General features: G+C 46.1%; 2 protein-coding genes across 2 annotated transcripts in view; one reads left to right on the forward strand and one right to left on the reverse strand.

The window, feature by feature from the left end:
- The window catches only part of LOC135514090 (phosphatidylinositol transfer protein beta isoform-like), a 44,488-nt gene extending 39,740 nt beyond the window's left edge, over positions 1-4,748 (forward strand). The window contains exons 11-12 of the mRNA XM_064937286.1: positions 118-196; positions 2,027-4,748. Coding sequence (XP_064793358.1) covers positions 118-165 — 48 coding nt within the window. The 3' untranslated portion in view covers positions 166-196; positions 2,027-4,748. The remainder of the gene's footprint in view (positions 1-117; positions 197-2,026) is intronic.
- Positions 4,749-8,322: 3,574 nt separating this feature from the next.
- Positions 8,323-10,248, reverse strand: LOC135513616 (spidroin-1-like). The gene has a single exon (XM_064936494.1). It carries the CDS (start codon positions 10,246-10,248, stop codon positions 8,323-8,325), a length of 1,926 nt encoding a protein of 641 aa, XP_064792566.1.
- Positions 10,249-13,566: the final 3,318 nt, after the last annotated feature.

Genomic DNA, 13,566 nt, shown 5'->3' on the forward strand with positions numbered 1-13,566 from the left:
TAAAAAGTCGTAGACATTAGAAATGTAACTTGTGTGGGAACCTGCTCCTCCCTTCCCTTCCCCCATTCTCAAACTCTGCTCTGACAGGCCTCCCTGATTCTATCATTTACTATCTAGATGCGTAGAAAGGGCTCTGTGCGAGGCACGAAGGCTTCAGACGAGTAGCTGCTCCAGGTGTAGGTCTGAGGGAGACTGTGTAAGTGCAACTGGTGGAGGAGTTGAACTGATAGCAGCCATGTTAGTTCCTCCTCCCACTGGGTTATCTTTGTTGCTGCATGGCTACACTGCTTTCACTCCTTATACAGTGGTGTTAGAGCATAACAAGGTTTTATGGGCCACGGTTTGTGTGAGTGTGTATGTATGTGTGTTCTCATGTGAACTTCCATAACTGACTGTATTAGTTAATCAATAACACCAGATCTCAGAGAAATATGTAGCATTTGCCAGATCGTTAAGTGTATTGCTGACATGGCAAAAAGCTCTCTGCCTTGAACAGTGTGTAAGTGCCTACTCAATCTCCCCATGTGAGGGCAGACATCTGTGCAGCCTGTTCTCAAAACCAAGGCGAGAGAGCAGGTTTTAAAAAGGCTTTGGCAGCTAGTCAAAGCCATACTAAAAAAAGTCAGCACTGGTTTCTGGCCTTGTATCTGTAGTCCAAAAAACGCCATAGAGAATATGGAGAACGAAACACAAAAAACAGCTTATTCTGGCACACTCATTTGTCTGTGTATTACATTCTCAGTAAGGCCTTACTACTGGCTCCTACTTGGCCCCACTTGAAATATAAATGTGAGCGCTTTTGGCCGTACATGGTGAAAAAATAGAGGAATCTGGGCCGGACGGGCCAAAGTTGGCCAGGCTCGAGCATTCCTGGCCTGGCACCAATGCTGAACATTTGGAGCTCTTTTTCTTCCTCTACATCTCGCCCAATCCTGCATGTGTTTCCCATTTTCTCCTGGAGTAAGTAAACGGGCGGGTGCCATCAAAGAGGCCCTCGGCATGGAGGAGTGCTTAGCCTGGGCCACAGAACTGCGGGGTCGCCAGGGTCACACTGTGCCAGTACTGTAAGGCTCCAGAGGACAGCACCCATATGTAGGAGTGGAATACCATTATAACGACTAGCATAGAGTTTCTACTCTTTACCACTTCCACAACAAAACACTCACAACTCCTGTTGATGGTCCAGCTCAATTGCTGAGAAAGCTTTTTAGGTTATATACAGACTTTTGAATATGTGCTTCAGGTGAACGAGGGTCAAGCAAAGGTTGTGTAGTAATGGTCTATCAGGATCTTAGACCAAAAGGGTTGTGGTTGGACTACACTGTGAGTGTGAAACACCATGGTTTGGAGATGATGCACTAACAGGCCTGTCTGTCTGCTTGTGAGCTAACGGGTTGGCTGGTGGTGGGGGAGAAAAACCCTTCATGGCTTCCTTTGCCTCATTAACATACAAATGGAATTCTGCAATTGAAAAGGAGCCTGTGCTGTGATTGAGAAAGAGGGAGGGAAGAAAGGATGGAGAAGTGGTAGGTAGAATCCTCATGCACATTTCATCAGATGTCTAGTCCTCTGTTTAGGGCCAGTGTGTGGTTAGACTGTTCCATTAAGGTATTCTGCTATCAGATTCAGCCACTAATTGACTTTCTAAAGCCTTAGGGTGTGAGCACCTAAAACAATGACTTGATCTACCTACAAGACAAACAAGGGCTTGATTACAAACCATTTTAGAAACGTTCTCCTGGAGAAAAAACAGTTTGCAGTTTGCAAAGGGAAACGTGTACATTTTTCAGAGATATTCTTAATGCAGACTAAGGAACTTAATGTTTGTCAGTGAACAGAATGATGGGTGTTCTCAGCCACATCCATCCCAGTTTCTCACAGATACAAACACCCTTTCTCCTTGCAGAATTCCACTTGTTGACACATGCTCTCACAGAACCTGCCTCCACTTGTTTGGGCTCTGTAGAGATGTAATAAATGTCTGTTTATTTCTTCCCAATCCCCACTCCCATTTCCTCCGCCTCAGCTTCGCAAACATGGTAGTGTACGGGGAACCAGTGCTGCCGATGCTGAATGAGACGGAGGAGGGTTTTGAACAACGACAGCGATGAAGAGTGTAGGTGGTGATGATGAAGAATGCGAAGCGGGCTCCCTGCGTTCCACCTATACCTTACTGATTCAGGATGTGGAGGATGAGGGCTCTGCTCCACTTGATCAATAGACCAGCACCCTGACCTGCCGGCACCCAATCATAGACATTCTATCCACAGAATAATTAATTTGTTGAAAGTGACACGATCCTAGCTGATAAGGCTCCAGTTCATTTTGATCTCCTAGGCTAATAACGATATCAAGCGACAATGTCCTCTGTAAAGCTAGCTACCACCTCCATGTTGTTGAAAGACTAGTCCCTATATCTTCTCTTGATAGATGCTTAGAGGCCTGCTTGGTTGTTGATATAGAGATGAATATTTTTTTAAGCATTTAATTGGCCTGATTGCATTATGGCAGGTGTTGGTCTAAGTAGTTTGCTATTCTAGTCAAAGTGGGCCGTTCCTCTGTGGCCTTTTGCCTTTGCCAGTTTTAGTTTTCCTTTGTATTTGTAAACATTTTCTCCACATCATTCCTTTCAAGACAATGTCCTTTCTCTCCTCAGTCCTCTTCTAGCTGTTCATAACTTTGTGGTTTTCCGTTAGCTGGCGAGAGAGAGCCTGTCAGTTTTTTTTCTTCTCCATTTACATGTCCCTTCCTGCCAGGGCATTCATTAAGAGATTACTGACACCCTTGGCGCCTGTGCCTATCCTCATCTCTCCCCCTCTCTCTGCACTGCTTCTTATTAACGCCCACAATCTTGTCCACACAGGTATTTCACTCTCACTCCAATGCAAATGAACACAAACACACACCCGTACAAACACGCACATTTAAACACAAGCACGCACACACACTCTCACAGGTGTGAATGCCTTTGTGGTGACTGATCTGGCCCAAGCTCACGCTGGGCAGATCCCTGCAGGCTCTTTCAACTGAAGGGAAGTGTCTGTTTTTGGAGTGTTGGTTGCACTCACTGTTTTTCCCACACTCCCCGTACTCACTCCGCTCCTCCCTAGCGGATGCCCCCAGAGAGAAACCGCACTGAAAAACAGTCATAGATGGTGCTACACACCTCCAGTCTCTGTCACGCCCTGCTCACACCGCCCTGATCACACCGCCCTGCTCCCCACCACACCACCACAACCGTAGCCTGCCTGCCTGCCTTATTCCTGTGGTTCTCTGGGATGGAATTCTACTGCTTGTCGTATCCTGCTGAGCATGGGCAGCAGGTAAACAGACACCCAGCACCACCCTAACCCACACCAGACCACCAGCCCGCCTAGGCCACCACCCTGGCCCATACCAGGCCTCTCCTGACTGGGCCTGTTTACAGAGCGAGCAGCTATTCACTCTACTCAACCCTACTCACTCAGCACCACGCTGTGCCTTACTATACCACCATGCCTTTCCTTCTGGCTCCACACTGGCACCAGTTGGTCATTTAGGCTTTACTACTAGGACACTGATCAGCAGGGTATTCATCCATTGTAGCGAGGGGGTTAGATTAGGCTTGATCGGTTTGCAATGACTTTATGACCTCTATTTTAACTGAACCTCACTATGTTCTCAAGGTCCTTTTTATATATGGCACTAATGTACTGTATGTTTGTTCTGTTGGGCTGTGGTGGGGTGATTATTCCCTTCAGTGATACTGTACTGATGTAGACATGACTCCCCAGCAGCAAGCCAGTCAGACAGTGCCATGCTAAAGCCTGAATGCTGCGCTGTGTTTAAGCACATAAGTGCCTTCATGTTAGTGTGTGCATGTCGGCGTGCTTTTGGGACAATAAACAATCATGTGTATCTTAGCTTGTCATTCAACCTCAGCCGTTCAGCCTCTTTATAAACAGATGTGCTTGCTGCCAAGACCGATGGAATATTTTTTATGAAGAGCTCAGTATTGATAGTATATTTTTATATTGTGTAAGCCTCACAGGGGGATTGTGAGAACCTTCTCAGTTATGGGTTTGGTGCTCACCCAAAGAGTATGAATGGATCTGGGTGATGTCATTTGTTTACATGCGTTGTTCCACCCGAGCTCAACCCCACACTTCTGAGGGGCAATACTAACTCACCAGTGGTTAGACAACTAAGATGTCTGAACTCTCCTGCACCCCGTAACTGAGAGGATATATCATGAGTACCCATGTCGGTGTCAGTCACTGACAGGACATGAAAAGGCCATAATGGGACTTATAATGTCCAGATTTCCCATCAGTTACTATTTGCATTCAAAGACAGTCTGTAAGAGAGGAGTGTTGAATATGATTCATGCCTTAAGGTCTGTCTACAGCCTCTTGCTTGTATTGAGTAGTACACGTATGGTAACTTATGATGCAACCCAGCTTGTGTATCAGAGGACAATGGTTTATGACCTGTACTGTAGAGACAATGACGTGGGGAAAGGACAGAGTGGAGATAGTCTTTACAAGAGAAACTGTACAGTATGATCATGATTTATTAAATATACTGTTACATTTCTAGAAGAATTTAAAAAAAATGCTTTTAAATGTTTCTGATCATCTGTTGAAATTCAGGGGACATGGTAGTGAATGTATGACATTTTCTTTAGCCTTTTCTGTCTGTCGATTTTTGTGCCACAGAAAGTCTACACGATGTATCGAAATGCCTAATAAATTTCAACACAAAATGGACTGCTTTTGCGTGGTTTATTCTGCAATGGTCTGTTGTTGGCTAGTTTGTGTTTCTTTTAATCTCTTTCGTTATTCTACGTCTTGGGGAGCGTTTGTGTGACTGAAGCCTAATAAATGGCTATAATGTTTGCTATGGGTCTAGAAACCAAACGGAAGGAAACTGACCGAAACGGGGAGGAACTACCTGAACAATTTTGCTGCGATGTGGAGAAGTGAGTACAGCCCTGGTGTGTTCAGTCTGCATAGATAATAGATGGGTAACTGCCTGACTAACAAGGTAGCGTCAGTTGATTTGCACCATCATATTCTGCCACACTGTATGGTTGCTGTGGATTTTCAGGTAAGAGATGAGCTATAGGCATCTAGCAGTGTTTGTCAATGTTTTACTTATTTGTGCCTCTTTCATACTGTTTTTTTCTCCTTACCCCCATGAGGTACATGTGAAGGATCTGATGTTGGACATATGGATGACATGGTTTCAGATTAGAATCAAAATTCCCAATGGTTGATCAAGTAAATATACAATGACATTCCTGGACTGGTTTTGAATGGAGAAAATAAAGAACATGTCAAAGAGCTGTGGAAATGGTCACTGTTGTAAGTCTAAATGATTATTTTCTCTCCCTCTTAAAGAAGTTTGCTCACACCTCTCGAGTCGCATCTAGTTCATTCATACACCTCCTTGGGAGTGTTAGAAAGTGTATTTGTGACTCCAGACCGCCACATCCATCTCCTGGAGGTCGGCGCTGGAGAGCAGGAAGAACAGAAAGTCTGCCGGGAGAGATTCACTGTTTTATTCTTGTTTGTGGAGAATGGTCACACATGGATGGAAAAAAAGTCATATCTGTACCAAAACAGGCAAATAATACAGTTTCTAAAAGGGGACATGGGCAGAGTTAACCACACTTTAAGGCAGCTCACAGGCGAACACAGGAATGGACCAGGGATTGATGCCTGTTAGGGGCTATGGACCAGGTTCCTGTTAGGGGCTATGGACCAGGTCCCTGTTAGGGGCTATTGATTTAGAATGCTGACTCCAAAATACATGGATATGGCAAAAATGTAATGGGCTGACCCCTCACCTCCATTCTCAGTACTATTTCAAAAAAACAAGTTATCCTTAAACAGGTGGGGTATATATTGTCCATATATTAATACACTGAAGGAAGACTAAATGCTTCCTGCAAGTTGCTGCGCTGTGCCCTCCACACTGACTGTCCATATAGGGTGAGAGGCTGTATTTAAGAGGAAGGGGCATGGTTGGTGAGCCTTTAACTACTGGCTCAGTCCCTGCATCATGCCTTGTTCTTTTGACCCCTCTGGGACTGTATTTGTGCAGGGGCCACAGGTCTTCAAGGGGTGGGGGAGTTATTTTTGGCCTGGTTTGGATGGCAATGATGTCAGTGTTTCCTCATCTTTGGAGCTGGGCTGAGTCTAGCCCCTGAGATTCTCCTGAGCTTCCTGTTGTGCAGAGAGAGGTGGAAGAGGTGGGGACCTTTAAAACAGACGGGGACCTCACTGCCCACCGCACCCCTCCTCCCCCCTACAGAATGGCGTTCCTCTGGATGACAGATGCTGCTTAACCCTTGGTGACCCTGTGTGCTGAGAAGGCCGAGCTGACTGACAGAACAGCTGAGGACAGAGAGAGACTGCTGCACAGTTCCCCACTGCACAGGACGCTGACCCTAAAAAGGGAAGGAACTGTCACTTTGGGCGTCCCCCCTTGGTGATATATGTCTAACTGAGGAAGAGCCGTGTTAACACCAGCCATTAAAAAAGGGGCAATGAGGGACATTTACTTTGACTATCTTGTCTTATTGAGCAGAATATTGAGACAAATTGGCTATTAAATCACTATAGAAATGTGTGGAAATGTGACAGTGGTGACCAGCCTCAGGACTGTCCATTGTCATGCTGGATTCATCATCACAGGGAACTCTGAGGGTAAAGGAGAAGTTTAGTTTGTTTGACTAATCTTGGTGTTTTTTCTTCATGTTAAGTTTGGTCAGAGTTACAATTATTTTGAGCAGTTAGAAATAAGGCACGTTAGAAATACTGAAATGGAAAATGGAAATAAATCCAAGTTCATGGAATTTAAGAATAACTCATTATGAATCAACCACTCCTATAAGACAAAATGTCCAAGTTGCTCTTTAAACTCACTTTAATTCCTGCAGTCACATGACCAAATTGCTCTCTAGTGTCCTCATGGGTGGAATATTATTCATATTTTTCATTATTTCATAATCAAGTAAAATAAATTAGAACACAGACAATTCTGTGCTTCTATGTCAAAAGGTTTTGTTATATTTCAGTCTTCTGTTATGTACAGTATATAAAGTGTAATATTGGGATGCAAACTTAACATTGAAAACATTTCTAATCTGTATCTCACATGTTACATTTGTGTACTTTTTCTAAGCCCATAACCATGTGTGTAAACTGTATACTTTTGTTTCAGAGTAGATTTGTTTAAGACAACCAAGACACATTCTGTGTGACCCTGATTTGGCCCACTGCAGTAAAAGGTTACTAAGTAATAAGAGTGTATGATGTTTGCTATGGTAAAACCCAGCGATAAGAGTGTATGGTGTTTGCTATAGTAAAACCCAGTAATAAGAGTGTATGGTGTTTGCTATGGTAAAACCCAGTAATAAGAGTGTATGATGTTTGCTATGGTAAAACCCAGTAATAAGAGTGTATGATGTTTGCTATGGTAAAACCCAGTAATAAGAGTGTATGATGTTTGCTATGGTAAAACCCAGTAATAAGAGTGTATGATGTTTGCTATGGTAAAACCCAGTAATAAGAGTGTATAATGTTTGCTATGGTAAAACCCAGTAATAAAAGTGTATAATGTTTGCTATGGTAAAACCCAGTAATAAGAGTGTATAATGTTTGCTATGGTAAAACCCAGTAATAAGAGTGTATAATGTTTGGGTAAAACCCAGTAATAAGAGTGTATGGTGTTTGCTATGGTAAAACCCAGTAATAAGAGTGTATGGTGTTTGCTAAGGTAAAACCCAGTAATAAAAGTGTATGGTGTTTGCTATGGTAAAACCCAGTAATAAAAGTGTATGGTGTTTGCTAAGGTAAAACCCAGTAATAAGAGTGTATGATGTTTGCTATGGTAAAACCCAGTAATAAGAAGGTATAATGTTTGCTATGGTAAAACCCAGTAATAAGAAGGTATAATGTTTGCTATGGTAAAACCCAGTAATAAGAGTGTATGATGTTTGCTATGGTAAAACCCAGTAATAAGAGTGTATGATGTTTGCTATGGTAAAACCCAGTAATAAGAGTGTATGATGTTTGCTATGGTAAAACCCAGTAATAAGAGTGTATGATGTTTGCTATGGTAAAACCCAGTAATAAGGTGATGCTGCAACATCTCAGGATCCTACACTGTTCCATCAGCCTTCATTCTGTAGTGAATTCATCATCATCATACTCCAAACTCCCTGACGAGCAGTATACAGCTACACACTTGCTCACATCTCTCTCTCTTTCTAGCTCTCTTGCTCTGTTTATCTCTCTCCGAGCGCTGTGCTCCTCTCCTTCACATAGCATCCTGTCAGCTGCATTGGCGTGTGCCCCAAGCACCCCAGAGCCTGCCTGCCCCCTGGCACCCCCTGGCCTGTCCACCACTCTGCCCATAACCCCTGCCCTGGCACACAGCCTGCTCCCCTGGCACCCCCTGGCCTGTCCACCACTCTGCCCATAACCCCTGCCCTGGCACACAGCCTGCTCCCTGGCACCCCTGCCCATAACCCCTGGCCTGTCCACCACTCTGCCCATAACCCCTGCCCTGGCACACAGCCTGCTCCCCTGGCACCCCCTGGCCTGTCCACCACTCTGCCCATAACCCCTGCCCTGGCACACAGCCTGCTCCCCTGGCACCCCTGGCCTGTCCACCACTCTGCCCATAACCCCTGCCCTGGCACACAGCCTGCCCCCTGGCACCCCCCCATGGCCTGTCCACCACTCTGCCCATAACCCCTGCCCTGGCACACAGCCTGCCCCTGGCACCCCTGGCACCACTCTGCCCATAACCCCTGCCCTGGCACACAGCCTGCCCCTGGCACCCCCTGGCCTGTCCACCACTCTGCCCATAACCCCTGCCCTGGCACACAGCCTGCTCCCTGGCACCCCCTGGCCTGTCCACCACTCTGCCCATAACCCCTGCCCTGGCACACAGCCTGCTCCCTGGCACCCCCTGGCCTGTCCACCACTCTGCCCATAACCCCTGCCCTGGCACACAGCCTGCACCCTGGCACCCCTGGCCTGTCCACCACTCTGCCCATAACCCCTGCCCTGGCACACAGCCTGCACCCTGGCACCCCCTGGCCTGTCCACCACTCTGCCCATAACCCCTGCCCTGGCACACAGCCTGCACCCTGGCACCCCCTGGCCTGTCCACCACTCTGCCCATAACCCCTGCCCTGGCACACAGCCTGCACCCTGGCACCCCCTGGCCTGTCCACAAATCTGCCCATAACCCCTGCCCTGGCACACAGCCTGCTCCCTGGCACCCCCTGGCCTGTCCACCACTCTGCCCATAACCCCTGCCCTGGCACACAGCCTGCTCCCTGGCACCCCCTGGCCTGTCCACCACTCTGCCCATAACCCCTGCCCTGGCACACAGCCTGCCCCCACCCCCTGGCACCCCTGGCCTGTCCACCACTCTGCCCATAACCCCTGCCCTGGCACACAGCCTGCACCCTGGCACCCCCTGGCCTGTCCACCACTCTGCCCATAACCCCTGCCCTGGCACACAGCCTGCACCCTGGCACCCCCTGGCCTGTCCACCACTCTGCCCATAACCCCTGCCCTGGCACACAGCCTGCTCCCTGGCACCCCCTGGCCTGTCCACCACTCTGCCCATAACCCCTGCCCTGGCACACAGCCTGCCCCCTGGCACCCCCTGGCCTGTCCACCACTCTGCCCATAACCCCTGCCCTGGCACACAGCCTGCCCCCTGGCACCCCCTGGCCTGTCCACCACTCTGCCCATAACCCCTGCCCTGGCACACAGCCTGCTCCCTGGCACCCCCTGGCCTGTCCACCACTCTGCCCATAACCCCTGCCCTGGCACACAGCCTGCTCCCTGGCACCCCCTGGCCTGTCCACCACTCTGCCCATAACCCCTGCCCTGGCACACAGCCTGCTCCCCTGGCACCCCCTGGCCTGTCCACCACTCTGCCCATAACCCCTGCCCTGGCACACAGCCTGCTCCCCTGGCACCCCCTGGCCTGTCCACCACTCTGCCCATAACCCCTGCCCTGGCACACAGCCTGCTCCCTGGCACCCCCTGGCCTGTCCACCACTCTGCCCATAACCCCTGCCCTGGCACACAGCCTGCTCCCCTGGCACCCCCTGGCCTGTCCACCACTCTGCCCATAACCCCTGCCCTGGCACACAGCCTGCTCCCCTGGCACCCCCTGCCCTGGCACACAGCCTGCTCCCCTGGCACCCCCTGGCCTGTCCACCACTCTGCCCATAACCCCTGCCCTGGCACACAGCCTGCTCCCCACCCCTGGCACCCCCCCATGGCCTGTCCACCACTCTGCCCATAACCCCTGCCCTGGCACACAGCCTGCTCCCCACCCCCTGGCCTGTCCACCCCTGCCCATGCCCTGGCACACAGCCTGCTCCCCTGGCACCCCCTGCCCTGGCACACAGCCTGCTCCCCTGGGCGGAAGGCAGTGTCTGATGGAGGGCCTGCTTCAGCACACTTTAGACCTATTTTCTTTCCCTGCAGAATATTTGTGTGAGAAAATCTGTCCACTCCTGCTATTCTTCTCTTTTGCCTCACTCCCTGTTCCTGTACTTTCACCTGTCTGCTAGAGTTACAATCCTCACGGCCATGTTAAAACTATACCCCACCTTTTGACCCCTAACCTGGCCTCCCTTTTGTCCCCTCTGGTGTCCATCTTATGAATCTACTCGTCTGACATCTCAGCCCTGTCCAACTATACCTAGGGGGTTCAGGCGGAGAGAAAATACTGTCTAGATGACAGTACATGTACTGAGTGAACATCCTTTCATTGACATTTTGTATATAATTTTTATTTCATTGCATTACTGGCTAGTTTCATAGCACACATTTGCTTTGACTTGAGTTTTGGATTAGGGGTTAAATTTGTGGGAAAGACACTTGGTGATACAAACCCTCTTGTGGATAAAATGAAGTGGGGGCTTTTCCCAGAAAAGTCTGCTTTTGTGAAAACACTTCCAAATTAGTTAATTATATCATATCTTAATCATTTTAGCAAGGTAAAATTACAAATCTTTGGTTGAAATTCATCTGTGGGTTCACCCCTGGTAAAAGCCCTCTTTGTTTGGGAGGAGTGCAGTGTTCAAAAGGAGCAGGAAACGTGATAGCACAAACTCCCCGCTTGCTTCTCTTTATCTATTTATTTATTTCTCTCTCTTGCTCTCTCTCTCTCTCTCTAAAAGGAGGCCTTAACTGTGTACTGTACATCGCTTAATCACTTAAGTCAAAACAGAGCCGGCTTTAAAATGTAGATACCATGATATCAACTTTATTTCAAAGATGATTTGATATAGGTCTATCTAGCACTAGCAACATAATCTATACCGAAAGTATGTTATTCCTGCCTTCACCTCATACGCTGTTGATGCTGTCTCAAACCCTTGTTCTGATGTCTAGCGCTAGGTGGCACTGTGCCTTTTTGATAGAAGTGAAATACCCCCTCTTATTCACCTCTCGAGGAACTAGTCCTATGCAGACAACAAACCAAAAAAATCACCGTACCCCTCGAGAAACTCACAAGGATGGATCTGTTAGTCCTACATATGTGGTAGGCTATGTGTTCCACTCCCTATATATATAAAACACATGGATAGAGTATGCTATATGCGTTGAAAAATGAATAAACAATAGCCTATTGGTAGGCCAGTAGTATCCTAGAACATATAATCACAGATTAAATACAAATATGCAACACCATATACTTATCTCAGATACGTTCTAGCTTCATATTAACTAAACATTAGAGGATTGGGGGAGTAGTACAAAAACGCTCAGGGTATGGTAGACATAAGATAAGAAAAACTGTCCTACAACGGAGCTGACTGTCTTTCAAATTGTTGCATATTTAACAACAAACTACTTTAGTCATATATGGTTTCATGTAGCCTATTCCATTTATTTTTTTGTAGGGAGTGAAAACATCGTCCAATGGAGAGTAGGAGTTGGCTGTCAGCTAAATTAATACTTCATCCCCTACCATTATTCTTAAATTGCAAAAGGAAAACACCAACATTGCTGAAATCTTTCAATCCCACGGTGTGACAATTTAGATCCAACGCGTCAAAGAGCGCCAGATCAGAACCCAAGCGCACCACAGGAAACAAAGCAGAATCTGGAGTTTAATTTTTTTTTCATTAACTATTTCCATTTATGTCTAAATTTGTCGGACGAGTCCTTTTATGATCGACAAAGTGCATCCTGTGCAATTGCAGATGCGCCTGTCTAAATTGATATTTAGAAAAAACGTTAACTTGGGCAATTAGCTGGATGTCTTTTGAATGAGAGTTAATTTAATAGAAGCGCAAAGGTAAATCATCTTGAAGACTTCTTTCAAACACATTATTATTAGAACTATATATAGGGTAGGCTACAAAAGTTGATGAGGACATTACATTTGAATTGCTGTAATATATTTAGCAAACAGTAAAATAACATTACATGTTCACTGTGGTTTATGGTCTATTTCCCGTGCATTACTTATTTGAACAGTGCATATTTCACAAGAGATTACTTTCTCTTTTTGTAAAAGTTGATAGCCTACCATTTCAAGCCTGCGGATCCGTAAAGCCCAAACTTGAAAACACGTATATGTGAGATATTATAGAGTGCAAAATATTGTTATCGATTATGGTATCCTCCTTACACAATCCAGTAGATCCGATGCCATTGATCTTTTAAGGGGGATTTTTTTCGTGAGGTAACAAACAAATGCTCTCTTTCTGTCAATTTCAATTCTCTCTCTTTCTATCTCTCTCTCTAGCTCTCTCTCTTTCTCTCTCTCTCACGCACACACACTCTAACTATTGACTTGCCTATCACCTAAAATACATGAACATTCAATCGTCCATAGGGCCATATTCATTTCAATAGTTCTACAGCCCTGTTGTCGCGATAGGATGTGAAACATCAATATATCACTATTATCACTGGCGCTTGTATTTTGATCGGATATATCTTATCTCTCAGCAGCAGACTTTAAATCAAAGAACACTCCCTCTTGTGCAACAATAGGCCAGTCCGTTTAAAAGACCTCAGAGGGCAATGTTGCAGGATTAGCCTAGAGGGCAATGTTGCAGGATTAGTCTATAGATAGGCCTATCACGCTTCTGAAAATAGCATGTGCATTTACATTTGATTGTTATTTTCAGAGTTTTTATAATAACTTAAGTATTACAGGAGTCTACGTTTTAGAAAGGTTGACTTGGTCGTTTAATTTGCCGGCTGTCCCCTTCATTCCAATAAACATAAAATAAATGGCGATTTGAATTATTCATTTATAAAGTAAACAGATTTATGGTAATAGTCGAGTTAATCTGAATGGAAATGTTAATCTGTTTTGCGTTGACAATGCAAACTCCGGGCCAGTGATTGTGCTCCGGCATTTGTTTAAGAAAAGCTATTGTGAGACCATTTCCCTTTGACTGAGTTTAAATTAATTTCCTACATCTCCATTTCTATCAACAATTAAAGAAATAACATAGGCTTAATTTATACTAACATATAGGCGTTTATTCATTCACAAGTGTATGTGATCTAAAAACCC

This window comes from Oncorhynchus masou, chromosome 25 (assembly GCF_036934945.1).
Source record: "Oncorhynchus masou masou isolate Uvic2021 chromosome 25, UVic_Omas_1.1, whole genome shotgun sequence".
Lineage (NCBI taxonomy): Eukaryota > Metazoa > Chordata > Actinopteri > Salmoniformes > Salmonidae > Oncorhynchus > Oncorhynchus masou.